The sequence below is a fragment of the Zalophus californianus genome, chromosome 12 (genome assembly GCF_009762305.2).
Source record: "Zalophus californianus isolate mZalCal1 chromosome 12, mZalCal1.pri.v2, whole genome shotgun sequence".
NCBI lineage: Eukaryota > Metazoa > Chordata > Mammalia > Carnivora > Otariidae > Zalophus > Zalophus californianus.
Genome location: NC_045606.1, coordinates 99,898,018 through 99,923,886, shown reverse-complemented (window position 1 = coordinate 99,923,886; position 25,869 = coordinate 99,898,018). Strand labels below are relative to the sequence as shown.

General features: G+C 57.8%; 4 protein-coding genes and 1 long non-coding RNA gene across 9 annotated transcripts in view; 2 read left to right on the top strand and 3 right to left on the bottom strand.

The window, feature by feature from the left end:
- Nucleotides 1-18,456, bottom strand: part of REPIN1 (replication initiator 1) — a 31,324-nt gene extending 12,868 nt beyond the window's left edge. Inside the window, exon 1 of the mRNA XM_027573052.2 lies at nucleotides 18,344-18,456. The gene's annotated coding sequence lies outside the window, so the exon portion shown is untranslated. The remainder of the gene's footprint in view (nucleotides 1-18,343) is intronic.
- On the top strand, nucleotides 2,710-6,322 carry RARRES2 (retinoic acid receptor responder 2). 4 transcript variants are annotated; one of them, XM_027573063.1, is made up of 6 exons: nucleotides 2,710-2,826; nucleotides 3,851-4,048; nucleotides 4,287-4,391; nucleotides 5,365-5,460; nucleotides 5,886-6,011; nucleotides 6,205-6,322. In XM_027573063.1, exons 2-5 carry the CDS (start codon nucleotides 3,875-3,877, stop codon nucleotides 6,000-6,002), a joined length of 492 nt encoding a protein of 163 aa, XP_027428864.1. In that variant the 5' UTR covers nucleotides 2,710-2,826; nucleotides 3,851-3,874; the 3' UTR covers nucleotides 6,003-6,011; nucleotides 6,205-6,322. The 4 variants fall into 4 exon arrangements, with proteins under 4 accessions (XP_027428864.1, XP_027428863.1, XP_027428866.1 ...); XM_027573062.1 differs by having other exon boundaries at nucleotides 2,742-2,897; XM_027573065.1 differs by lacking the exon at nucleotides 2,710-2,826 and adding an exon at nucleotides 2,904-3,031.
- On the bottom strand, nucleotides 6,498-19,034 carry LRRC61 (leucine rich repeat containing 61). 2 transcript variants are annotated; one of them, XM_027573061.2, is made up of 2 exons: nucleotides 18,901-19,034; nucleotides 6,498-8,110 (listed from the first exon to the last, which is right to left on the bottom strand). In XM_027573061.2, exon 2 carries the CDS (start codon nucleotides 8,043-8,045, stop codon nucleotides 7,164-7,166), a length of 882 nt encoding a protein of 293 aa, XP_027428862.1. In that variant the 5' UTR covers nucleotides 8,046-8,110; nucleotides 18,901-19,034; the 3' UTR covers nucleotides 6,498-7,163. The 2 variants fall into 2 exon arrangements, with proteins under 2 accessions (XP_027428862.1, XP_027428861.1); XM_027573060.2 differs by lacking the exon at nucleotides 18,901-19,034 and adding an exon at nucleotides 18,344-18,485.
- Nucleotides 11,743-18,477, bottom strand: ZBED6CL (ZBED6 C-terminal like). The gene is made up of 2 exons (XM_027573043.1): nucleotides 18,344-18,477; nucleotides 11,743-16,400 (listed from the first exon to the last, which is right to left on the bottom strand). Exon 2 carries the CDS (start codon nucleotides 16,360-16,362, stop codon nucleotides 13,165-13,167), a length of 3,198 nt encoding a protein of 1,065 aa, XP_027428844.1. The 5' UTR covers nucleotides 16,363-16,400; nucleotides 18,344-18,477; the 3' UTR covers nucleotides 11,743-13,164.
- A 2,198-nt stretch (nucleotides 19,035-21,232) lies between the features above and the next one.
- On the top strand, nucleotides 21,233-25,426 carry LOC113910968. The gene is made up of 4 exons (XR_003516339.1): nucleotides 21,233-21,359; nucleotides 22,781-23,031; nucleotides 23,674-23,717; nucleotides 25,090-25,426. It is a non-coding gene; the product is annotated as an uncharacterized LOC113910968 (long non-coding RNA).
- Nucleotides 25,427-25,869: the final 443 nt, after the last annotated feature.

The following is a 25,869-nucleotide window of genomic DNA, read 5'->3' as shown; positions in this document are numbered from 1 at the left end:
AAGTATTTAATTTCAGAGCGTCTACACTGCTCTAAGTGCCTTCCACTAGCGGAGATTGCTTAACTATCCGTGCCTGCCCTGGTGTGCAGTTCTAATAAATGTGGGTAGGGTAGATAAAATCATTGCAACAAGTTAGCATGATTTATGGGTCAGATGGAGTTAAAACAAGTTCTTACGGTTAAACCAGGAACCAAAAAGCGACCACAGGCTACCACAAGTATGTAAGAAAAATAATTCCTGAGGTGTCTGGGTGGCTTAGTCAGTTAAAGCCCCCGACTCTGATTTCAGCTCAGGTCATGAACTCAGGGGTGTGAGACTGAGTCCTGCACCGGGCTCTGTGCTGGGTGTGGAGCCTGCTTAGGATTCTCTCTCTCCCCCTCCCTTTGTCCCTCCCTGCTTGCTCTCTCTCTCTCTCTCTCTCTTTCTCCCACAATAATAATTCCACAGCCTGTTACTTGAAAAAATGGGCTGAGAACGGGCAGCGTGAAGGACCTCGCTTGTGCTCACCATCTCCATCTAGTGGTGGATCCCGGAGGGAGGCTGAATGGACTCCATGAGATTTCATGAACCTTCAGCCTGGTTATCTATCTGCCTTCCCACCACTTTGAGTTAGGAAAACATTTTTGCACCCGTGAAGCTGACTCTTTAAGTGTACTTCATAAAGATGCAAATTCCTTTTATAAGTCTGCTGAATTTTCTTGAAAGAGTTATTATAAATTTCCAAACGTTAATGGTATGGGGCGCCTGGGTGGCTCAGTTGGTTAAACGACTGCCTTCGGCTCGGGTCATGATCCCAGGGTCCTGGGATCGAGCCCCGCATTGGGCTCCCTGCTCGGCGGAGCCTGCTTCTCCCTCTCCCTCTGTCTGCCACTCTGCCTACTTAAGCTCTCTCTCTATCTCTGTTAAATAAACAAATAAAATCTTAAAAAAAAAAGTTAATGGTATGTTAAGATACCTCCACTGATTAAAATCCAAGTTTCATTTCCTGCCACGTTAAAACATCCTGATTTCTTATATATTTTTTTTCCAGATAAAATACAGGATTCGTATGTTTGGATTTTTTTCAGCTTAGTATTAGCCATTCTAGCTTCGTTCTTTTGATCACAAAACACCTGATTAGTCTTAGGAAAGGATTTCCTCTGTGTGTGTGTGTGTGTGTAGGTTTGCTAGGACTGTCCACACACTGGGTAGTTTAGACAATAAAAACTCATTCTCCCAATTCCTGAGACCAAAAGCCCACGATCAAGGCGTCTGCAGGGCTGGTTCTTCTGAAGATTCTCTCCTTGGCTTGTAGGTGGCTGTCTTTTCTCTGTGTCTTCACATGGTCCTCCCTCTGTGTCCTAATCTCTTCTTAAAAGGACACTAGTCATATTGGATCGGTCCTGCCTCCCTCCCCCACCATATGACTTCATTTTCCCTTAATTACCTCTTTAAAGTTCAAACCTCCAAATACACATTCTGGAGGTACTTGGGGTTATGACCTCAACATATGAATTTTAGGGGCACACAATATATATATATATATATATATATATAGTAGTGAGATAGTGATTTTTCTTCTTTAGTAACTCATAGACTCTGACTAAACATGGCGGATCACACACATGTGTTTATCCCTACTCCCTCCCAAAACTCCATCAGAACAATGGTAAATGAATAAGAAGGTATAAATTCACAAGGAGAAGCAAAATGGGAGAGCAGACAACCACGGACGAGACACAGGACGCGTTCCACAAGACGGCAGGGAAGGAACATCATAGCTACCTGAGCTAACTACAGCCAAGGGTCTTTCTGGGGCCCCCAGAGCACATTGCAAAGGAAGCTGTCAGCTCCATGTGGAGATCCATGGCAGGGGTGAATAGGGACGGGGAGAAAATCTGTGCCAAACACTGGGCCATCAGTCACTAGGGATTTGGGAAGGTAAATGAGACCCTGTTTGGGGCAATTAGCTTAGGGCCTGGAGCCAGAGAAATGGCGGGGCTGGTTCCTGGCCCACCGAGTCCCTGAGCTTGTTCATATTTGCTCAGGATGCATGGGAGTTGAGCAATATTTGGACAGTTTTTCCCCCATCCCACACTAGCCTTGTGAATTCCATCACCCCCTTCTGCCGTGCCTGCAGGCTCCCAAGAGCCCACGTGAGACCCCTGAATTTCTCACCACCAAGGACGGGACCCGCAGGATCAAGACCGAACAGGTGTGCTGGTTATAGAGGCTGGTGGACCCCAGACTCATCTCTGACAGAGATGCCTTCCTTCTCGGTGTGGCTTTAGGGCTTGGGAGGCAGGGGAAAGGGTCAAATGACTCCTCAAGGTCTCATTGGGTTTGAAGATGTCTGTACTTCTGGGAAGAATTTCCTGAAATGTGTGTCTGAGGTTGCTGGGGACTGGTCACCCAGGAGGGGCCAAAGAAGAGGGCAGCCCTACATGAGGCAGGACTGGGCGGGGCGGGGGGCAGGCAGGGCAGCCCCATATCCCATGGAGGAGAGGCTGCGCCAAGACCAGACAGATGCTTGGGCTCCTTGGCCAGCGGACCGGGAGGGGAGGGCGGCTCGGCCAGGGTTGGCCAGGGTTGGGGTCAAGGTCTGGCAGCAAGATCCTGGCCGGGAGGCCTGTGGGTGGACGGGAGGGAGGTCTCAGAGGGCTGGCTGCCAGGAGGCCAGTCCTAATGGGATGGGGAGGAGCCTTGGGCAGGCTGGGAGCTGGAGGGGCCCAGGGGGTGTGAGTGGGAGGAGATGGGGGCCGTCCGGAGGGGGGGGGGAGGAGGAGGCTGACAGCCTGGCCTAGAGTCAGCCACGGGAAGCAGAGACCCCAAGGCACAGGAGAGGAGGTGAGGAGGGGAGAGTGGGCCAGGGAGGCAGCTGGGTGGAAGAAGACGAGCCAAAAGGAGCAGCTCCAAGGGTGAGATCTGTCAATCCCTCCGTAAACCCTTGTTGTAAGGCAACACTCCAGTGTCTCTCCCTGAGGAGAGGCCTCGGTTTGCACATCCGTAGCTTTCTGGTCCTAAGACCACTAGGACACACAGAGTTCTTGGGGTGAGTGAGTGCCTCGGGCAACCCCAGTCACCGGTTAGGGGACAGGATCAGAAGGGCTGGGAGAGGGGTGGTGGGGAAGGCCCCAGAAAAGAAGTTAAGGGAGGGAGGAGCTGCCTAAGAAGAAGGCCGTGTGGGGCTGAGGTGAGACGCCGGTGTCTGGGGTCAGGGGTAGGGCCAGTGATCAGGAGCAGCCCCAGCACAGGGAGGGTTAAGCATCCTCCCGGTTCCCACCCCGCTCTGGGCCCCTCCCATGTGTTTACGTCCTCCCAAAAATATTCGGCCTCCAGCTGGCCTCCATTCTCTATCCTGCCCCTCCCCCTTGAGTTCGCCTTGGGGGACGAAGGGGGTTCCCAGGGCCCGGAGGGAGCCCGCAGGCTCAGAGTGCTGGGGGAGAAGCAGACCTGGAGAGGCTGAGGTGGGGGAAGCCGAGGGGGGCTCTGAGGGCAGAGGGCAGGAAAGGGGATCAGAGACGCAGTGGGAGAGAAAGAACGGGCCAGAAAAGGGTGAGGGGGAAGGGTGAGCGTGGGCAACAGGAGGGCTTCCCGGGCTGTTGGCCTGAGGACAACAGCCAACTCAGCACCTACCCGGGACAAGGCCGAACATGGGCTGAGCTGGGCCCAGGGAGCAGTGGGGGGCAGGGTAGGGAGGAATGCAAGGACCAGGGGAATGCCAGGGGGGTCTCCGACTGCAGGGCCACTTCCTGTCCCTCCAACCTCAGCCCAGAGCTCTGTCAGGCACCCGCCCCCCCAGCTGCAGGGCCAGGGAGTTGGTGGCTCCACTGGCTGGCATGAAGAGCTGAGGCCTGAACACTCTCGGCAGGGCCCGGGTGACCGAGGTGACGCCATGTGGCAGCTGCTGATGTCTCTGGCCCTGTGGCTGGGCGCGGTGGGCTTGGGCAGAGCCGAGCTCACGGTGGCGCAGCAGCGGGGCCTGCAGGTGGCCCTGGAAGAATTTCACAAGCACCCGCCCGTTCAGTGGGCCTTCAAGAAGACCAGCATGGACAATGCCACGGAAACGGTTAGCGGCGTCGCCTGGGGAAGGAAGGGCGTTAGGGCCACAAGCACATTCCCAGGAAGCAGGTGCAATAGCGCTTGGGCTCGAAGAGCACCCAGTTCTCCAGGGAGAGGCCAACACCGCAGCCCCCTTTTCAGATGTGCTGTTTCATGGGTGGGGGGGTGGGGAGGAGGGACAGGTCACATCCAGGAATTGCTCTGCCCACTCAGCTGGCTGCTGGCCTTTCGCTGTCCGTGTGCAGCCCTTCCCTGCAGGGACCTTTGTGAGGCTGGAATTTAAGCTCCAGCAGACGAGCTGCCGGAAGAAGGACTGGAAAAAAGCGGAGTGCAAAATCAAGCCCAACGGGGTGAGTGAAGGCCTGTGTGTGTGTGTGTGTGTGTGTGAGAGAGAGAGAGAGAGAGAGAAAGAGATGGGGCATTTATTTGCTCAGTGCGAGGGTATGTAGTTGGGGTTCAGGAAAAGAGCCAGCAAGAAGCCCCGAGGTTGGGCCACCGGTCCCACTGTGGAGCAGCCTCTCTGGAAGCGGACCTGGCTCAGTCTGAGCCTGGGCTTGTGATGCTGTGGGCAGCCAGGGCTGGGACAGGCGACAGCGGGGAGCGCTGGGCTACTCTGAGGACGTATGTTCTTCAGAGAGAGTCGTCTTCCCACCCGGACCCCTCTCCCAGGCTTCAAGTCAGTGGTGGAGGAAGCCCACGGCATGGGGTTTGGCTGGCTCCCGCCCCAGGCCTGGTGAATTGCCCCCTTTCTGTGAGTCTTCGAGTACAGATGGCCCAGCCTGGGCTGACTCATAACAGGGCTTGACTGTAATCGGCCCCCTTGGGGGCATAACCGCGGCTGTGGGGGAGCCCCCAGTCCCAGCTGTTCCAAGCACCAACCTGTGACTCAATAGGTTCTTTGAAGGCCTGTTCCCTCCATCTGCTAAGGGAGGGACTGGATCATAGCAGTGATTTTTCAGACTTTTATGTCAGGACCCTTGTGTTCATACCATATCTTTTAAGGACATGCAAATAAATATAACAGACCAGCAGAGTGACTCGAGGTGAAAGTCAGGTGGGGAGAACCCATCTGGGGAAGGAGTCCTGCCTACACACTCGTTCTATAGTTTGAGAACTGCAGGACGGGCTGACGTCTGAAGCGTCCCAGTCCCCGGGTGGGCTGCGCCAGAAGCCAGTTGGCCCACACGACCCCTCGCCTCTCTGCTCTAGGGCCTGCCAGGGGAGCCGGTCCCCATTGCAGGCAGCCCCCAGCTTCCACCCTGCTGGGGCCGCATGCCTGCCCTGACCTCTCTCCTCCCCCGGGCCCCGTGCTCCCCTCCCCAGAGGAAGCGGAAATGCCTGGCCTGCATCAAACTGAACGCTGCAGATAAGGTCCTCGGCCGGATGGTCCACTGCCCCATACACACACAGGCTCACCGGGTAAGAGCGGGCACAGGAGGAGGCGGGGAGGCTGGGGGAGAGGCTGGGAAGGTGGAGAAGCTGGGCCTGGAGGAGAGGTCAGAGGTGGAGCATGGACTGAGGTGTGCAGAGGCTGAGGAGGGGCAAGGGGGTATGAGAAAAGAGGGGAGGAAAGAGGAGGAGGTGAGGGGTGAGGAGGGGTGAGGAGGGGTGAGGAGGGGTGAGGAGGGGTGAGGAGGGGTGAGGAGGGGTGAGGAGCGGCAAGGAAGCTGGGAGGGCCGAGGAGGGGTGAGGACGGGTTCTGGGCCCGGCCCCGCTGTTCCCTAAGGGGTGCGGAGGTGCGTGCCAAAGAGAATGCAGGCACCCTCCCCGGGGACACCCTCCCGGGGGACCCCCTCCCCGGGCCCTGCTGGCCCCTGGGCCTGAGCAGCCGCTGGCTCTGGCAGGAGGCTGAGGAGCAGGAGGAGACTCAGTGTGACAGGGTGGCGCGTGCCGGCGAGGACCCCCACAGCTACTACTTCCCAGGACAGTTTGCCTTCTTCAAGGCCCTGCCCCCCAGCTGAGGCCTGATGGTAGGCACCCCGGCCAGGGGCGGGGGACCCAGGGGCGGGGGACGGAGCTGGCGCGTTTGGGGAGGGAAGCTGGGCCAGTGTGGGGCTGAGGGCGGCGGTGGGGGAAGGATTCAGAGCCTGGGAAAAGAGTCCGGACCGACCCAAACAGCCTCCCTCACACCCAAATCTTAGGTTTCTTTTTCCTTTCCTCCAGAATTTTGTCCCGCTTCCCGGACAGCTGCAGGAGGTAACCAGTGACAGACCGACCTGCCGTCCCTGAGCCCAGGGAGGACAATCCCATTATCCCCGAGCTAATAAACCGCTCTCCCAGACTCGCTCTCTCCCCCTCTTGCGTGCCCCCCTCTCCTCAGCCCCGCTGCAGGAGTGCAGTCTGGCAGGAGGCGCGGGAGGCTTCCTGCCCACCGCCCAGGAAGCAGGAGACCAGGCACCGCAGAGACCTCGTCTTGCCTTCAGGCGCTCATGCTTGGGAAAACAAAGCTCACCCACGGAAAATGATAGGCAATGATGCTTATTAGAACAGAAAGATTTAATAGGGATCAGCATGCGTGAGAATGGGCAGCGAGGGCTCCAGGGTGACACAGGACGAGGCCACCAGAGCAGAGGGTTACTGGGACAGGCAACTTTGGAAGGTGGGCGAACACCAGCTTCCGGGCTCCACCCCCTCTTCTCCCAGGACCGCTGGGCCAGCGCCCACCCCATCCCTGCCTTTCTCACCTCTAGCCTTAGGAAGAAGCAACTCTCTTCCCCCTGAGCCTTGGACCCAGCGGCTGGGGCGGCTGGGGGGGGGGGGGGGCGGGGCGGGCAGGGCAGCGGCTGTGGACTTGGCTGCACACAGGGCCTCCCTCCCAGGCTCACAGCGGAGGTGGCGGGCCGGCCTCACGCTCTGCCTGCTGCTTGAGCAGGGCCTTTACCCCTGCTAGAGGCCACTGGGGAGGCATGTCCTTGAACCACGTGCAGGGAGATGTGGAATTTTCCCGAAGGAGCGGCGGGGGTAAGGGGGGGCGCACTGCTCTTAGCAACACGGAGAAAACAAAGCCGGGTCTGCAGGCCCCGTGGCCAGCATGATGAAACCGAAGACACGCACCAAAGCCCGGCAGCAGATGCGGGCAGCCAGGCCACAGTGTGCCCGGCTGTCACAGGCCACGGGCATACTCAAAACACAAAGGACGAGGTGGTGCCGGCAGGGCTGAGTGCTCGCTCAGCCTGGGCCAGGCTGTCGTTGGCCTGGCGGTCCAGGTCGTGGCACTCCTGCAGGGCGTGCTCGAACTGCCGGCAGGCCTCCTCCAGGATGGAGCTGCTCCGGGTGGGCCACGACTCCCAGTAGCCCGGCTCTACCCAGGGCTGGGCCTCCGTGGCGCCGGGGCCGGGGCTGGAGCCGGGGCGCAGGGAGCTGTCCAGGTCGCGGCACAGCTGGTAGAACTCACTGCCCCGCCCGCTCACGCGCTCACCGTCGATGACCTTCAGGCCGGGGAGCAGCTCTCGGACGGCTGCCCAGTAGGAGGGGCTGGCGCACAGTGGGTTGCTGAGCCGGGCCAAGGGGTCCCGGAGCCGCAGGTACTCGAGGCCGGGCAGGCCGGCCAGACACTGCAGCTGGCCAGGGGTGGCCAGCAGGTTGCCCGCGGCGTTGAGGCTCTGCAGGCTCTCGCAGGCGCCTAGCGGCTCCAGCCCCGTGAGCCGGTTGTCGGCCACGTTGAGCACCGCCAGCTGGCGCAAGCAGGCCAGCGGGCCCAGCTGGGTGAGCGCGTTGCCCGACAGGTCCAGCCACTCGAGCCCCAGGCACTCCCCCAGGCAGCCCAGGTCCACCAGCCCCAGGCCCCGGAGCTTCAGCAGCAGGATGGACTCCAGGGCAAACTCACCCGAGCGCGACTTGAGCAACTGGGGCGTGACACGCACCCCGTCTGCCTCTGCCGGCTTCTCACCCTGGGGCTCCATCGGATGAAGTCCGTCCGGGAGGCCGGGGCCCTGGCGGTTCTGGCTCGGGGATGCGGGCACCACTGGGGGTCGGCTGACGGCTCGCCCCGAAAAAGGCACCATCCCCTCTGCCTGGGCCGGCGCCGGAGGCCCGTTTCCGACACCCCTGCTCGCGGGCCAGTGGGCTCCTACGGAGAGAAAATCACCCAGTAAGCGGGCCTCTCCTGAGCCCCGCCTGAGCCCGCAGCAGATGACAGCACGAGGTGTCTCCCAGCCTCTCCCACCGGGCCAGCCCGGCCAGACCTGAGGACACAGAGCCCTCCTGAGGGAGGGGGACCAGGCCCCGGCCCCCACCTAAAGGAACCCCTGACAGGCTCCAGCAGTTACGCTGTACTGAATGGAATTCGGGTGCCATGGGACTGATCCTTCCCATTTTCCGTATCAGCACCCGGAGGCAAAATCTCTTCATTTTCCTTTTTTGGCACCCGCTCATGATCTCTCATTAATTCTGAGGTGTTTCTTTTTAACCATTTCAATTAATTCCTGAGTAACTAACAGGTCACCACCATGAACCACCTCTTCTGTTTCCTTCCACAAGCAGACACAGAAGACAGCATGCTGGGCCTCACTTCGTTCTCTCAAAAATGTCCTCGGCTCAGTGCTTTCTTTTAACATGAGCAATGAATTCAAAATGGTTTCCAGATTGCGTGGGCCAACTTGTAACCTCTGCTTGTGGTCGTGGGGCCTGGAGGCTCAGCTCTCCGCCCAAGATGGGGAGACTGAGGTCAAGGGAAGGAACGAAGGCCCCCAGAGGAGGTGGCAGCACGGGCAGTCCCGAGGCCGCAACCGCCTGCCCTCAGCCCCAGCGCCTGCTGCACACTAGCTCTTTATTCTGGTGCCGACATAAGGGCATCAATCCCTGTCTGCCAGGCAGCACGGGCGAGGGTTGGCCAGAGAAGGTGAGCGGGGCAGAAGGCCAGGCAAAGAAGCCATGCCGGAGGGAAGGACCTGGCTAGCACCTGGGTTCCAGAAAGGCAGGGGAGGGAGGGCCTTTCCAGGCGCCAGTGGCTGTGGGGCGGCATGAGGCCAGGTGCGAGCGCGAGGGAGGAGGTCTGGGGGAAGGATAGCAGCAATGCCGCCCACAGAGGGGTCAAGGTTTCAGCAGAGAGGAAAACAAGAAGGGATCTCTGCTCCAAGTGGCAGCCTCCCAACCCTGCAGCCTCGGGCCAGGCCTGCGCCAGGCCTGGGCCAGGCAGGGTGACGCCTGCAAAGAAGCATAGGATTATTCACTCCTGCTATTTATAAAGCCTGGGCTCCAGGGTAACAAGGAGTCCCAAGTCTGTGTTTACATAATCCACACCACTTTTTATTTCCCTCTCCGAGGGAGATTTCCCTCACCGGGCCCCAGAGCTCCTCCCCCCATCTCTGAGCAGGGGGTCCCCTCATCTTAACCTAGCTCCCCTCTATTCTGCAACACTCCTTCATTTCTACTTCATTTCTTTCCAAAAGCGATTCATTCGAGGCATCCACTAAGAAGTCCAGGTCACTATTCGAACGGGACCTGCTAGGGCCTGTAAGCAGCGAGAGGGGGTTAAAACTGCTGCCCATGGCGGGGAGGGGTGCAAGGGCACCAGGTACTAGAAGGCTGCCATAAACACCAGGGAGACAAGGCCTTCGCCGAAGGTAGTGAGCGCTGGAAAGGAGCGCTCTCCGGAGTCTAGAACAACTTCCAAGGATCTAGCCCGTTACTGGATGCATGTGGGCACACAGGACAGGCGGGGAGGCAAGAAGCTGTCCAGTCACCTGTGTGCGTCGGGCCTAGGAGGCAGCTGGAGCTCTAGGCTGAAGGGATCCAAGCATTACCTGCAGAGGTGCCCAGTGGGAATGTGCAGCTCCCTGGGCCAGCCTTTCCGGGGGACACAGCCCTCTTTAGGTATTTGCAGGCCTCTCTCCAGGATGATGCAGAGCCTCCCTAGCCACACACTATTTTGGGGGTGAAAGTGGTCAGGAGGCCCTGGCGTCTAGTGAAAAGGAGCAGTCATGGGCCGCCGTCGAGAGAACACCAGGTTTATGAGGCTGAATGGAGGGCACTGACAAGCAGCCAGAGGGAGGCGGGTAACGACACAGCAAGGGACACTGTGTGAAAATGCCCACTGGACTGAGGAGGCTGCTGGGTAGAGCAGGGTCAGGTGGAGGCAAGCCCACAGCCCAAGCATGATGGTCAGGGAGTGATGCCCCGAGGAACGAACGGGCTCAGTGACCCCAGGGACCGTATGGATGGAGGTGGCTGCTGTGGCAGGAAAGGACAAGGGGACCAGAACGGGGGGAGGGACACTACGTGCCCCCACATTAAAGCTGGGAGGAACACTTTTGCAGAAGAGGAAACAGAGGAGCCAAGAGCACATTCACTGGAAATCAGGACTTCCGTGCCCCCAAAGCCCTGCCTGGCAGGTGACCACAGCCCTCCGGCCCACGGCTCTGTGCCTCCCACCCTGGGCCCCAGGCCCTCGCCAGTGACAACAATGCACAGTCACCAAGGTAAAACACGGGTTCTCCAGCCGATGGACCTCTGCTCTGCTCCCGGTCCCACCTTACCTGACATCTGCACACCTCAACCAGGCAGATGTGGGCACGACTGAGCCCCACCCCTCCCCGCCCCGAGCCGTGCAAACCCAGCTCCCACAGAGGCTGGCAGCACAGAGCAGGCCCCGCAGGATGGAATGGCTCCTCCACACCCAGCTGCTTCAGCGTTCCTCTCTAAAGAACCAGAGTCCTCCTATCCTGGCCCTGCCGTGGAAAGGAGCGCACAGAAACTCCCGGGCCCACGTGTGTCTGCCAACAGGGCTTGGTTACGTGGATGAGACTGTGACGAAGGCACAGCCACTGCTCGGCTTTCCTGCGGGACGCCTGTCTTTCCTTGTTCAGAACTGCCTTTGCCGAGTCTCAGTTACCTACCTAGGGAGCGGGCCGGAAAAGAACGCCCACGAGCCGGCCAGGGCAGGCCAGAGCTCTGTCCCGGGGAGAGGTGGTCAACGCAGAGCAGCCTCAAGTGCGGTCACCTCCTGCTGCAGGGAGCCTGGAGACCCTTCCTCAGGCCCGTCCCTCCCGCCCCCATTCACAGTGCAGATCTGGGCTCTTTACCTCCATACTACCACCACTCAAAGCAGGTACGTTATCCTGTGCCTTGGAGGATGTTCGGCAGCATCCCTGTTTGCCACCCACGAGAGGACAGGAGCAATCCCACCAACAAGCCGTGACAAATGTCTCCAAACATTGACAAATGTCCCCTGAGGGACAAAACTGCATCCCCCACCCCCACCCCAAGCGCTACTGCTTGGGACCAGCAAGCTTCTCTGTCACCCTCTTCCACTCCCCGACTCCCACATGCTCCTGCCCCTGCTGCCTAGCCCTTCTCGCCTGCCAACACTGCAAAGCCAGCTCAGTGACACCACACAGCAGGGACAGCTCAGGGGACCGCAGTGCAGGGCAACATGACCCCCCCCCCACGGAGACTTTAGGGCACCTCACATTCCTGTCTCCCACCCCACGTACTGAGTCATTAATCTGGGAGGGAGGTACAGGACGCCGCATAGCTGAGAGCAGCAGGGAGAGGCCCAGGGCCACGCTCTGACCTTACCACCCAACAGCACTTGATTTGGAGTTAGGGACGTCAGACGTGCAGCCATCATCCAGGCCCCTCCCCCAGACAAGCCTCCCCTCCAGTCCCAGGGGAGCCTAGAACAGCTTGGGGTGGGGCGGGGGGGGGGGGGTGGGCAGGGAGATGTGACCTAAGCAATCTGGAGGCCAGACTTTAAATCATGCCACTCCGACCATTAAATATGATCTTTACAAACCTTTATTTAAGAAAGGAGATAATTATGAAAATACAACATACTCAACAGGACAGAGAATATGATCCCAAGGTTAAAAAAACGAAGTATGTCCAAGTATTAACAAGGCTATCTGAGTGCAAGGATTATAGTTAATTTTTCCTGCTTCCTTTCATCATCAGTAACTTCCAGATGTCCTACAGTGAATTACTCATAGCAACACATGACTGCCAACCCTTCCAAGGGGGGCCAGGGGACAAGCGTCCCAGGCTCACCCCCACAGCCAGGGCCCAAGCCCAAGTTAGACCTCGAGTGCCTTGCCCCACCTCCGCCTACCAGCCTTCCCTCTCAGAGCCACCCTTCAGGCACCCAAGCACCTCAGGAGAGCCGGGTGTGCGTCGTACGCGGGGTGACAGGCCTGCCGCCGATCCTCCGGGCTCTCCCTTTCCTTCTTTCCTCCCCCGATCCCACCAGCTCCTGGGGCTTGCGCGCTCAGCTCTGGATCCTGCCCTGAAGGCACTCTGGGCAGTCTGGCACCAGTGGGCCTGATACACATCCTTTCGTGCTTCCAGGGAGGGGATTTGCACTTTGCAAGTGACCAGGGAGAAGGGGAGGTGTGGGCGTTGCAGGTGGGATATACATGTAGCTACCTAGAGCTTGGATAGCCATGAAGTGCTTTCGGAGACTGCTTCCACTGTAGAAAGGAAGGAACCCCAGGGTCTCCAGCAGTCTGGAAACAAACCACGGGTAAGAAGGCCGTTCGGAGGACTGGGTCCATCGGCGGTCCGTAACTCACACCTCCTCACCGGCTGGGCAGTCCCATCAACTGGGGTGCTCTGGCCACTCTGGAATCCATAAGAAAGTACCGACCCCAAGAAGACTGGCGTGTGCGTGTGTGCACACACTTCCCTCTTAACACGGCTACTCTACCTCAGCGCTTCTTTCTTCTACAGTGAAAGCAACTGGGGCAAAAGCTTCCATAGCTTACCAGGCCCTAGCTGGCTGAGCAGATTTCCCACCTGCCAACACCCACGCCTCTTCTTGTCCCTGGTCACTTTTTGAGAAAGCAGAGCTCTTAAGGGCGTGAGACGTACACGGACAAGTTGCACGGGCCCTTACTACCCACCAACACTGCGAAAGGGCGCTGCAGCTTAGAGAAGTGTGTAGTACAACTTCCAGTCACTTCTGGACAGTTATCCTTTCCTATGCACAAACTGCTAGAAATAAATGAAGCAATGGGTGGATGGAAAAACAACATCTCCCTGGGGGGAAAAGGCAACCTGTCAAGAATTGAGAAACTGTCCTAATTCCTTCCAAACGGTTTTAGGACTCCGGCCGTCCCTGTCTAACGCCCTAGAGTGCACATTCTGCTCTCCCCTCTGAGCCCGGGCAGAGTTCCCACAGGCAGACTTTCAGGGAGTCAGAGGGAGGTCCGCCTCGCTGGTCTGCTCCCCCTCGGCCAGGTCTCCACAGGGGAAGAGGAGGGGAGGGGCAGTGTAGTTGGGGAAATTCTCCAGGTTGGTCTTCAAGAAGAGGAGACGCTCAACGGCCTCCACTGGGAGAGGGGCGCTGGGCTGCACAAAGGCAGGGCTGTCCAGGGAGGCACAGACACGTCCAGAGAAGGCCCCTGTCGGGGGACAGGACAGATAGACAGTGGCCAGTCTTGCCAGAGCTGGCCAGACCTCCTGCCTCTTCTCCCAGTAAACCAGCGGGTCCTCCTGGGCACCGACTGTCTCATTCTCACGCAGGTACTTCTTGACGATGATGCTGGCCAGGTGGCTCTCAGTGGACAGGGAGGCCCCGCTTCTCTCGGACGCCAGCAGCCCCACACTTTCCAGCTGCTCCAGCAAGCTCCTCTCCCTCTGGCCGAGCAGCAGAGACCCAGAGCCATTTCTGTGTGCGGGCTCTTTCTGGCCCTTCCCCTCGGCCCCAAGGCTCCCGGCGCCTGCATGCATGCTCTTCGGGCTGTGCGGGGAGGGGGAGGGAGGCAAGGAGTATTCAGACACCATGATCTCCTTCACCTTGTACACGAGAACTTGCTTCCAGTGGTCAATGTCGGCCCCCGTGGGCAGGATGGCCTCGATCTTGCCCTTGAAGCGGGGGTCAAGCAGCGTTGCCAGCACGAACTCCTTGCGGTGGAAGAGCTCGTTGAGCTGGCAGTCTGTGGCGAGCTGCAGGGCCAAGCCCTTGGCCAGCCGGACGGCGGCACCCACCTCCGCACCACCCTGCTCCTCAAAGTGCCGGTGCACCTGCTCCAGGAAGATATGCAGGTAGCGGAGCTGCGGCAGCACCTGGCTCAAGGACGCCTGCGCGGCGCTCGCCTCCCGGACCACCATCTGGAAGGGCTGCAGGAGCGTGACCAGACTGTCCGTCAGGCTCCAGAACACCGCCGACAGGGCCGCGCCGGCCTTGCCCAGCTGGTGCTTCTCTTCGTACTCCCGCAGCGGCCGCTGCTGCACCACCAGCCACTCCATCAAGCGGTAGGCGGACCCCCAGTGGTCTGAGAGCTCCCAAAAAGGCTGGTGGGCCGGGAGGCCGCACTGCCGCTGCAGCTGGGTCAGGAGCCGCCGGGCCCCTGCAGAGCCTTGGAAATGGCTGCAGATGGCCCTGACCGTACCCAGGATGACCTGGACGCTCTGATGGTGACACAGGAAGTTTGTCACCAGGGAGTCGAGGCAGTGGGCAAAGCAGGGGAGGTGGGTGTAGCCCTCCGTCCTCACTGCCTGCTCCAGGCTGAGGCAGCTGCCCGATACCAGGAAGCCTGGTCGCAGGGAGCTTCGGCTGAGCCACAGGCTGACCTGCTGCCGCAGCTCCCGCTGCCTCTCCTCTGCAGTGCTCTCCTGGGGCAGGCCTCGAACCCAGAGCACGGCGTGCTTTCTCGGGCTCTCCGCCGCCGCCAGCCGACCGCCCGGCCGTATCGCTGCCCAGTGGGCCGTGACGGCCACATAGTCCACATCTGCGTCCTGGGCAGCAGTGGACACGGTGAGGTGGACACAGCTGCCCTCGGCCCACCGCATCTCCTGACACACCTGCTCCCCGACCGCTTCACAGAGCAGAGGCAAAGCTTTATCGGAGAAGAAGGCCGGAGGTGGCACGCGGTAGCAAGGGTCGGCCTGGGCCATAAACCTCCTGAAAGGCAGGGACGAAACAAAGGAGAGCGGCAACGCCAGGCCACAGAGCAACTCCGCGATGCCGTGGTTCCAGGCCTGCGCTCGGGGTGGGCAGGGGGCGGCGGCGCCACCTTGGCCCTCCGTGACCGCCAGCGGGAGCGCGGCAGGTTCATCTTTGGTGGAAGCGGGCAAGAGTGGTGGAGCCGGGAACAGCTGCTCGGGGGAGGCACTGGGGCAGCATCCTGGCGAGCGGAACCCCTTGGGGGCAAGGCTAGCAGCGCTGGCGGGCAGGCCCTTGTGCTTTTTGTCCCCGGTCCCTCCCCTCTTCTCCCCTGGGCGGGCTGCAGTCGGCCTTCTCTCTCTCTCCAGCCCGTGCTTACTCACCAAGTGGTGGACCAGGCCTGAGGCCTGGAAATGCCCCTTCAATTTGCCGTGCCTGACACTGGCATGACACAGAGTGCAAGTGACATGGCAGACGTTCTTGCAGTCAGTGGTAAAGAGCTGTCTGATATCGGATGCGGGCTTCGGACCCACGGCGTCCAGAGCGCCGGGGCAATGCCTGGGGAAGGCCCAGCCCTTGGTCTCTGCCTTCAGAGTTCGGACCAGCTTCTTCAGGCAGGGCGGCTTCTGGAGGCTCACCAGGGATGATGTCTCCCCGACAGCAGCAAGCAAATGCCTCTTCTTCCACTTCTTGAGGCGCCGCACCTCCCTGGCCAGATGGGCTATGAGGATGTCAGCCTGCTTTACCTTCTCGCTCTCACTGGGCTGGCCCACCTTGGACCTGTCTGGACTGGCCGCCTGGACCGGTGCTGGGGTCGAGGGGGACTGGCCAGAGCTGAGCGCTGGGTCTCTCGACTTCTTCAGTGTCGGCTCTCCCTCTCTCTGTCCACGTGCCTTCTGTTTGGACACCTTCTTCTCGGGCTGCCCAGGGGGCTCTGGCCCAAGCACAGATTTGAGGCTACAGCGGCCAGAGTCTCCCTTTGGCTTATTCTGCCCAGGGCTGGCCAGGCACTTTGTATGGGAGGCAGCCGGGTGAAGATCAGGGCTCCCCAGGGAGCAGGCTTTTCTCTTCTTGCTGTAGACAGGAAGGTCCAGGGTGCCTTCTTCCTGCTCCTCCAGGAAAACTTGGCCAGGTGAAGGGACCGACGAGGAACTGGGGAGGGGGTAAGGTCTCTTCCTCGGTAGGGGCAGATCCCTCTCACTCCCCTTTGGGGATACAGAGGATCTGATTTTCCTGTGACCACTGACAGCCCTCTCTTCTATGTCTACAAACTCTAGTTTAACCTCAGTCTCCAGCAGGCGCCCCCCAGCACCCCAGCCAAGTCCGTGAGAGGTATTGGTAGCTCTGGTGTGAAACTTGGAGCTAGGAGTAGCCAGGGGAGCAGCCGGGCTCCTGGGTCTGGTCACGGAGGAGTCAGCACACACAGGCGGCTCCAGGGCCACTGACCCTGAAGGTGTATGTCTCTTGGGGGGCTTCCTGAGTGTTTCTACTTCCAACATGCTTGGGAACTTGGGGGAAATGAGAAGATGGACCCAGGCTGCAAAGCAAGATGAAAAGAATGGCTCTCAGCTGCCCTACTCAACTTTGGGGACCATGAGGGGGAAGGCAAGGCTGGAGGGGAGGGGAGAGGAGCGAGCAGAAGATGCGGGCATAGTGAGATCCTAGGAAATCAGCCCCAGGACAAAACTCTCAAGACCACAACCTCCTTGGTGAGGGCTGGCATTCACTCCTGCAGACTGGATGGAGCGGCCCTCAACAGGAATCCCCACAGCCCTCTGTACCTTAGCGGGCTCAACATCCCTCTGTGCCAAGCTAACTGGGGAGATTTCTCTCTTTCCTTTCCATGTTTACTGAGAATCTAGCAGGCACGTGGCAAGTTTCCTTTGTTGCGGATCCACCAGAAGATAGGCAAAGCCCCCGTGTGACCATGGCTTCCAGGCTGCCCGGCGAGACAGACATGAATAAAAGACTCGTGCTCACATCATGGAAAGCTAGAGCCGCCGCACAGGTGTGAAGGAGCGACACTTGCAGTTGGGAGACCCCAGGAGGGGACCGACCTCGCCAAGATGTCAGGCAGGTTTCCCTGGAAGAGGTGCAGGTGCCGGGTGCTGTAAGCTCAGGCCAGGAGGGAGTGGAGCCTGGGTCTCTGCAGCCTGCACACCTGGGCTGTACCTGTCACCCAGCAGGGCACCAGAAATAGGTCATGATACTAGGTACTAGGCAGCGATGCCACAGTGGCCTCGCTAGATCTTTTGAAGTTTTTTCTCGAAGTCAGCCTGCACTCGGAAACACAGGGCAGGCGCACAGAACAGGACAGCCCCTAATGCCAGAGACTCGTGCCCCCTGGTGTCCTGCCACTCCCTCTCCCTGTCCCAGAGAGACTCCCAAGGGCTGCTTACAATTCCTCACCTCCCGCTCCCCTCGAAGCCTGCTCCTCTGAGTCTGGCCCCCGCCACTCCCTGACACTGCTTTTGCCAAGGTCACCAGCGTCCCCCTTGGCACCTCCTCCAATGGACGTCTCTGCAAGCGCTGGGCTGCCGGCCCACATCCTCCATTTGGAACGCCACCTTCCTGTGGCCCTGGGGCACCCCACGTTCTTGGTTTTCCTCTCACCTGCAACTCCTTTGCAGTCTCTGGTCTGGTCCCTCTTTCTCCCGCCTGTTCCTTCCTGCTGTTGCCCATGGTTCCTGCCCAAGCCCCGTATCTCATTCTCACACCCTCTCCAACCGGGGCTGTGTTCACACACTGACACATGGGCCTCTGTCTGGCTCAGAGACCTCTCTTCAGCTTCCCCTCTTCCGCCTGCTCTTCCTACGGTCACCGCAATCTCGTCAGCGGGAAAGCTGTTCGCCCAGATGCTCCGACCCCAAGCCGAGGCACAATCCTGAACTCCCTTCCCTTGCTCGTTCTCCTAGAGATTAGGTCACATTCAGATTCAGGCACAACAAAAAAAGACACGAAGAAGTCAGAAAAAAAGTATGCGGAAAGGGAAGGAAAGGAAAGGAAAAGCCCAGCACTAGAATGCGTTTCTCTGGACAAAGGGAGAGTCATAGGAAGGTGACCTACCAGCCCCACCACACACACCGATAAGCAAATGGGCTTTGTCTTCTCACATCAGAATGACATACAGGCTCAATGAGATTTAAAACCAGTACATTCTGACACTGAGTGATGTTAAACATTAAGAAGAATCACCAGCGATGGCAGGGATGGACCGCCTTTACAGGTGACAAGCCCACTGAGGCAGCTCCAGGAAGATTCTGCCCATGGAGGGTGGGCAACGTGATGCTCGTGCTGAGCCCCCATCTCAGAAGGACCAGAGCACCACCCTGGGCCCACTGCCCAGGAACTCAGCCACCACACCAAACGTCTGACCTCCACGGGGCACTGTGGATGGGCTGGACGAGGTCTCCGATGAGATGGGAGACACCGTCCTGGTCCCAGAAGTGCCCTGAGATGTCAGAACTGGAGCGGGCTTACCTCAGCTCTGATTTTATGATTGAAGAACTGGAAATCCAGAGTGGGAGCGTGATGATCAGTGGCAGAGTGGAAGAGCAGAGCTGGCTGCGGGCCTCCAGAAGCAGTTTGTAGGCATCATCCCCACTGAGAACTCAGAGCAGGCTACTGAAACCAGGCCCGTGCCAGACCTGCCTCACTGGTGACGGCCAAGGAAAGGGAAAAACCTGTGTGTTAGGACTGCAGCCGGGGCCATACCAATCCCGTTCTGTTCTCCAATTAGCCTTGTCCCATCCGCACATCTGTTTTCTATAGATACTCTCCACCCACTCGACTATGTAACAAGAATTCATCAGATACCTACCATCAGCCAGCACTGTGCCCTAAAGACACAAATACAGGAGAGGAAGCGCCCGGCTGGTGCTCAGGGCTCAGGACAAGAAGACAACTTGGAAGTGGGTCCATGGCGCCAGAGCGAGGCAAGGGGTATGTGTGCCGAGGCCAGGCCTCAGGCTGACCTAAGGATAAAATGAACTTATGACATTTGACTTTAGATTCTGTCTTATGACAGAATCACTTACCTTAGGCTATGCTTCGGGATCCTCAACTCCTAACGGGCTCCCTGGGTAGATCTGGGGTCTTGTGTGATCACTGGAAGCGACAGTCATACCACGGCTCTCCCTTCCACTGAAGCACAGCGGGATGATGACTACGAGGCTGATGCCATGGAGAGCCTCTACGTGAATCTAAAATGTAAAATTTGAAAAGGGAATCATTCCAAGACTCCAATACTTTGATTATTAGTAAGAAGCTACTGGTGATGTTTCTCGCCATAGATGACATACGCACATCTGAGGACAGCTACAAGATGGAGACCCCTGGGGTACCCCGCAGGCGGCAGTCAGGAGAGCCGCTGGGGGACAGTTTGGAGAGCTAATTTGGAGGCAGACTACGCTTGAGTTCAGACGCAGAGGAGAACCAGGGGATAGAGAAGGACTCCCTCGTGATCCCATTTACTAACGCAGTTCACTTTCGAATATATCAACTTGAGGTTCTTCTGGAACAAGCCTTTACAAGGACATGTGACAGATACAGGGTCAGGGATGCAGGGCAAAGGCGGTGAGCGGGTTTATCTCTGGAAACGAGAAAGAATCTATTTTTTCTGAGAGCAAAAAAGGCAGGCAGGCTGTGGTGCCAGGCAAGCCCCTGAGTGCGGGTGGGGGAAGAAGTGCGGCAGTTCATGCCCGGAGCCTACAGATTTCCAAGGGGAAGGTATGCATCTCCAGAGGGAGCAGCCTGCTGGCTTAGCCCGAGATGGGAGGTGCCTCAGCACTTACATGTGTGCCGGCTGCATGGATCAGGGGCTTCCTTCCAACCACTCTTAGCAGCCCTTTTCCCATGTGCGCGCCCAGAAGGAAAGGAGCCACTTCTCTAGTGCTCTCGTGCCTGCCTCACCCCAGGGGCTTGTGCAGAGCTCTGCCCACCCAGGGCATCCCGTAACTATGCCACACCTTTCCCTGAGTTTCCACTGCCCAGTCCCCCTCCTGTCTCAGCTCCTGCACTGTCTATCCATCCCAGACCCCAGGAGATCGCCAAGCGCTTGCTGGGCCCTCAAGTCCTGGGCTTCTCATCCCCCCACCCACTCACCTGTGAGGAGAGGAAAGGTGGTGAGGAGAATGGGAGGAAAGGCACATGTGGAAGGAAAAGAGTAGAGCAAACTACTATATATTTTTGGGGTTTGGCTCCCGTGCAAACTCTTGACATGTAAATAATCGTGCATCACTGGATTTCACATTATGCGAAAGTGACAAAATGAGACCTGCTTTAAAGTACACACCAGGAGACCCTTTGCTCTTTTCTGTGAGGCTGCTTTCCAAAACGGACTGAGAGCATGAAGTCCACGGCCGGTGTACGTGGGCTGAAGTCCTGGCTGCCACCCAACAGCTCTGGTCCTGCACTAGCCGGCCTCGGCTTTTTCATCTACACCACAGGGATTACAGCACCCACCCCCTGGGCTTGTTAAGTGAGCTAAAACACGTACAGGAGTGTTCCGGGGCAGTCCTTGGCACAGAGCGCGGTGCTGGACACGAACCCCTGTCCAGTACAGGCCACCTCACTGGGCGTGTTTTAGGCGCGGGGCACTGGGAACCGGCGGGCGGCTAGCCTGGAAAGGGACCCAGCCGGGCCGTCCGAGGGGCGGGGCGGGACAGGCCGGGGCGCCCCGACCCCTGAGCCTCGGCGTCCCGGTCCGTCAAGCGGCACCGAAACGCCCCCTCCGCGGCTTACCTTGGCCCGCTGAGAGCACGCACGCGAAGCCGCGAAGCCAGGTGCGACTCCCGCCACAGCGGACAGCCCCGAGGCAGCCGGCAGTGCCCAGCCACCACCCCGCCGGCCACCGCGTTTCCCCCGCTAGCCACCGCGGGAGCCTCCGGAGCCCGGGGACTGGGGGCGCGGGTTCCGGAAGCGCAAGGGCTACTTCCGGGAGCGACCCTCACCCACCCCCTGCCTTCGGATGGTACGCTCCTCCCGCCGGCAGCCAGCCCCCAGTGCGCAGGCGCGGGCGGCCACGGCCGGAAGCGATGGGGTTGCACCGACTGCCCGCCGGAAGTCGCGCGTTATCTTCCACCGTGACTGGGACTCCTCTATACTAATTTTTTTTTAACTTTATTTTGTTAGTCACCATTCATTACATCATTAGTTTTTTTGATGTAGTGTTCCACGATTCATTGTTTGCATATAACACCCAGTGTTCCATTCAATATGTGCCCTCCTTAATACCCATCACCGGGCTAACCCATCCCCCCACCCCCCTCCCCTCTAGAACCTCAGTTTGTTTCTCGCAGTCCATAGTCGCTCATGGTTCGTCCCTCCGTACTAAGTTAATAGCGCTGGTTAAGCGGCGTCAGTCTTTCTCCACTAACCGGTCTCCAGGGTCCCGACCCACCGGCTCCCTGCGCCAGAGCCCAGGGAATCTGTCGGAGTGCGACCAGCGTCTGGCGTGCACGCGCAGACAGAAGACCCCCGCCCCCGCCCAACAACGGTAATGGTCCTCCCGTCAGAGTCTCTTCCAGCCAGGAAGGCTCACCCGGCCTTTCAGGAAGCCCTCCCAAGGTGTCTCCCGGGGCAGTTTCCCGCTGCTTGCCGATGCCGCGAAGGCCTCGCCCACGAGCCAGGGGACGTCCCTGCCCGCGTCCCCTGGGGCGCTGTCACCTCCCCAAACTGAACTGTTCAGGGGCCACAAAGGCCGCGTTCCCTGCACTGAGCAGAGACGGACCCTTCCCCACCCCCGACCCCCCACCCCTACACCAACGTGCCCACGTCTTGTCTCGCAGGTTACCTTGCGCTTCTTTCCACCTCTGGCGTCAGACGCATGGAAGGACCGAGCCTGGGGTCACTATCGGCCCCGGGCGGTCCTACCTATTCATCTTCCCAGGGGTGGTCTCGTTTTCTCCCTCTCCTTCCGGCGCCCCTCCCCTGGCCGCAAGCAAATCAACTCCAGGCTGGGTCAGTCCTCCATTTCGGGCTAAAACCAGGACCTCTGCGTCAAGAACATACATCTTTTTCGAGTCATTTTTAAATCTTTCTTGATTCTCTCCATGCCTCAGAGATGTCTCTGTGCCAGCACCGTTGTTTTCTTTTCTGGGGCTTTGCAAATCGTGACTATCATACTTCCAAATTCCTGGGAGTATCCCTCTTAATACTATTTTTTTCAGTAATTTTCCTGGTTATTTCTTGCCATGTTTATTTTTTCCTGAGAACTTGCGAATAAGCATGTGTATTCTAGTAACCTCCTCCCCTCCCCCAAATCTTTAGTGTTTTCATTGGTACTGCATGTGTAAGTTATGTCATGGACATTTGACAGGAAACATAGAAACACAGATACATAAACAGGCCCCGGGTATCTTTCATGGCCCTCAATCCCAGGTCCTATCGGAATGCGCACAGTGCTTGCCGCTTCCTTTTCCACAAAGTGGATCCGCATGCTGTCCGTGATGGGAACAAAAACAGGCAAAGGCAGCTGAGATCCTGGCAGAGTAAAGAGTGGCATGGAACTAACATATATAAAAATTAATGTGATTAAGGGCTCCCACTTATTGGTGAGCCAGTCACTTTCATCCATTCTCTTGGCTCATATTCACAATCTCTGTGAGGCAGGCACTATTAGGACTACACCAACTGAGCAATAAAACCGAAGATCATAAAGATTAAGTAACTTTCACTCAACCAACAGTCGGTGGAATAAGCATTTGAACCCAGGCAGCCCAGTTCTTGCTTGTGCACTCTCAACCTTGACACTGAACTGAGCTGCTCAGGCAAGGTAAAGGGCTTCTGGGAGGCTGGGCAGAAAGAACAGAGAGAAAAATATGCTTGCTGAATCAAATTCTGCAGACCAAGGACACAGTTGTTGCACCTGGTATCACAACTGATCAAGGTCACAGCACCTGCATTTATCTTTTCCAGGCCCAATGTTCTTGCTGTGTGAGCCACAGAATGTGCCGGTACAGAGATTGACCACCGCAGTGTCTCCCAAGTCTTTGTCAGGGCTGACCTCGACCTGAAAGACTGACCTTTTCAGATGAAGGGAAGAGCCTTGCTGCTATCACAACCCTTAAAGCCGAGGTTAAGGAGCCAAGGTGGTAGTTCCCGTGAGCTTCTGATAATATCCATTCTAACCATCCCACCTACGATTTTCGGCGGAAGATGGTGACAGGGTGAGCTCAAGGTTCTACTGGACTCAGTGCAACACCAGAGCTCCCTCCCTCACTCGGCCTCCTATGAGCCCCCAGCTTGTTGCTGGACTGCATAGCACTGGGACTAGGGTCTGCTCAGATTCCCAATAATCCCCTAAAGCTTGGGTGCTTCCTTCTCCCCAGGGTGTGGTCTGCAGGTCAGGAGCTCCGGATCCTGCTGGGAAAGGCACACAGGGCACCTGAGGCTCAGGGCATCAGCTGCACTCAAGCTTTCCAACCCCCTTTCGCAGGAGCTCTGGGTTGATAAACTGATTAAAATGTATCAGTCACCTGAGTGGTTGATTCTAGAGCAGGGGTTCCCAATATGAGTGGGGAGGGCTTTGCCCCCATTTCAAAATGGCTAGAGACATAGATGGTTGTCAACCAGGAGCTGGGAGAAGGGATCTACTGGCATCTGGTGAGTAGAGGTCTGGGGTGCTGCTAAACATCCTCAACACAGGGCAGTAGCCCTGGCCCCCAACAAAGAGTTATCTAGCCCAAACTATGGATAGGGCCGAGGTTGGGAAACCCTCTCTAGAGGGTTTCAGCTAGCACAAGAACCCTTGGGAGGCTTGTTTAAAATGCAAAACCCTGAGTCTCATCTGTGACATTCGAATCCAGCAGGCTTTGGAAGGGGACCCAGGAATCCGCATTTTCAAGCACAGCAGGTAATTCTCCTATTACGTGGACCGTATCCCATCCTGATTCCAAAACTCTGGTCCCTAGACCTGTGTGGGCCTGACTAAGAACCACCCGGAGTGCACATTACAAGTCTGGGATCTTCACTCCATCCCTGGAGATTCTGTTGTACGCTACGTAATTGGGTCCTAGCATTCAATGGGCTTGTTTTGTTCTGAGTGATGCCTACACAGGTTCATTAACACAGGAAGTGGTCTGAGTTAGGCTAGACTTGGGTCATCTGCCCTCACTTTTCTGGTGCTACATGTGAAGCAAAACTCTGGTGGCTGCCAATTGACTTTGTTCCGGGAAACCCCAAGGTTTATAAACAAAGGTCACTTCCAAGCACACAGACATGGAGCTTATAACCACTCCCACTGGCTTTCACCTCTGCTCCTCACATTCCCATTGTTACTAACTAACCTAATTCTGTTCCAAGCAACTGAAACTCACCGAGGGGCATTAGGGTCTTCAGCAAGGAGGGGTAACTCTGTGGCCTGCAGTAAGGGTACCCTTCTGTTTGTATCTCCTCTCCCGCGTTCCGAATCTGGGCTGATGGTGTTCCTTCTATAGACTGGAATATGCCACATCCCGAAGGGATGCTGAGGTGGGAAAAAGGCACACAAGATGGCCTGCAAGGTTGGCATCAGAACAGCAAGTTGGCAAGTTTCCTTAGCTCCTTGCCCTTTGGTTTTCCCAAGCAGTGCCTGGCACCTACAACTGCTCAGTAAACATTAGCCGTGGGCATTCGTACATATCCTTGAAGGACATTTCACCCAGGCTGTGGTCTCTTCTGGAGAATTGTCCCTGCCCCCCCCCCCGCCCCCCCGCAACAGCCATGTTCTAAGGCCACCACCTCTAACATCGTTGGAGGCATGGGGAGGGGGGGGTGGCATAAATGGGTCTCTGGAGGTGTAGATCCTTCGTTGGAGCACTGCCCTCTGTCGGCCACCCTCTGTGTGTGCAGCTTAGATTACCTTGGCTGCCTTAGGTCTTCTCTCTGGGCTTGTGGGATCCCAGGGTGGTCTCCGAGGCTGTTTCCCCGCTAGGTATGGTGCAGGGGTATCCTACTCTGCCACCGCCCATCCGTACCGATCTTTGGCCTCCCACGTGGCGGGCGGTGGATGCTTGAAACTAACTGCAAAAGAACTGATATCAGCACCTAATGCTTCAATCCAGACCCCCCACCAAGAGACTCAACCAACCTAGCGAGGCTTCAGACAGCCTAAGGCTGGATCCCTGCGACAGCCTAGCCCCGTTGAGCTCTTGTCTGAAAAAGTTCTAGAATGTCAGAACTTACCGTCTGTTCTAGCCAATACCTGACCACAGACCTCTGACCTTCTGCCCTCTGCCTTTTCTTAGAGCATTTACTAAAAAGAACTGCTTCCAATCATGAATCCTTCCTCTGTCCCTGTGAGACATATGTGTATGGATCTCCTGCAACCCAGTAATGTCTTTCTCAAGGACCTGAGCCCCGTTCCTCCAAAAGGAAATCAGGAAGGATCGGGCCTCAGTCCCAGTCCCTGTGGGGAGACACAGCCGGCCTAGTGGCACTTCCACTGACCAACCTTTTGTGATTTCTCACTTCCCTGACTCTACCTGAGCCCCCGCGTGCCCCCTCTCCCTCCTCACCTCAGCACAGATGGGATGGAGCTCAGATTTCCCTTGCCGTCAGTACTTACAGAATAAAACCTGCTTTCACCGCTTTAACTGATGCCCAGCTGTGTTTATGTTGGACAAATCCCGCTCACCTTGCGCTTTCCGCCTGGGGTGTGGGCGTGAGAGCTTTGATAGGAACGCAATCCTCACCGAGTGGTGGTGGTGGGGCAGCATGGGATCCTGGGAGGGAGCGTGCACCCATGCTGTCGGCTGCTCTCCTCTGTCCCTGAACGGCCGTGCAGGCAGAACGGTGGGAATCGGTGGGAAAGCCACTGAGCCGGGGAAGGAGCTGCCGGCCCTGAGCTGCTCAGAGGTGGCCAGGAGAGCAGGGGACGCTCCCCAGGACTCCACCTGACCAGAGGGACACACACACATCCTGGGAGAGTCTGAGAGGAGCTGCAGCAGTCCAACACCAGGGAAACTGAGAAGCCAGGGTAAGCAACCATATGTCACCCCCCTCACCCCCAACCCTGGGCCCGGGGC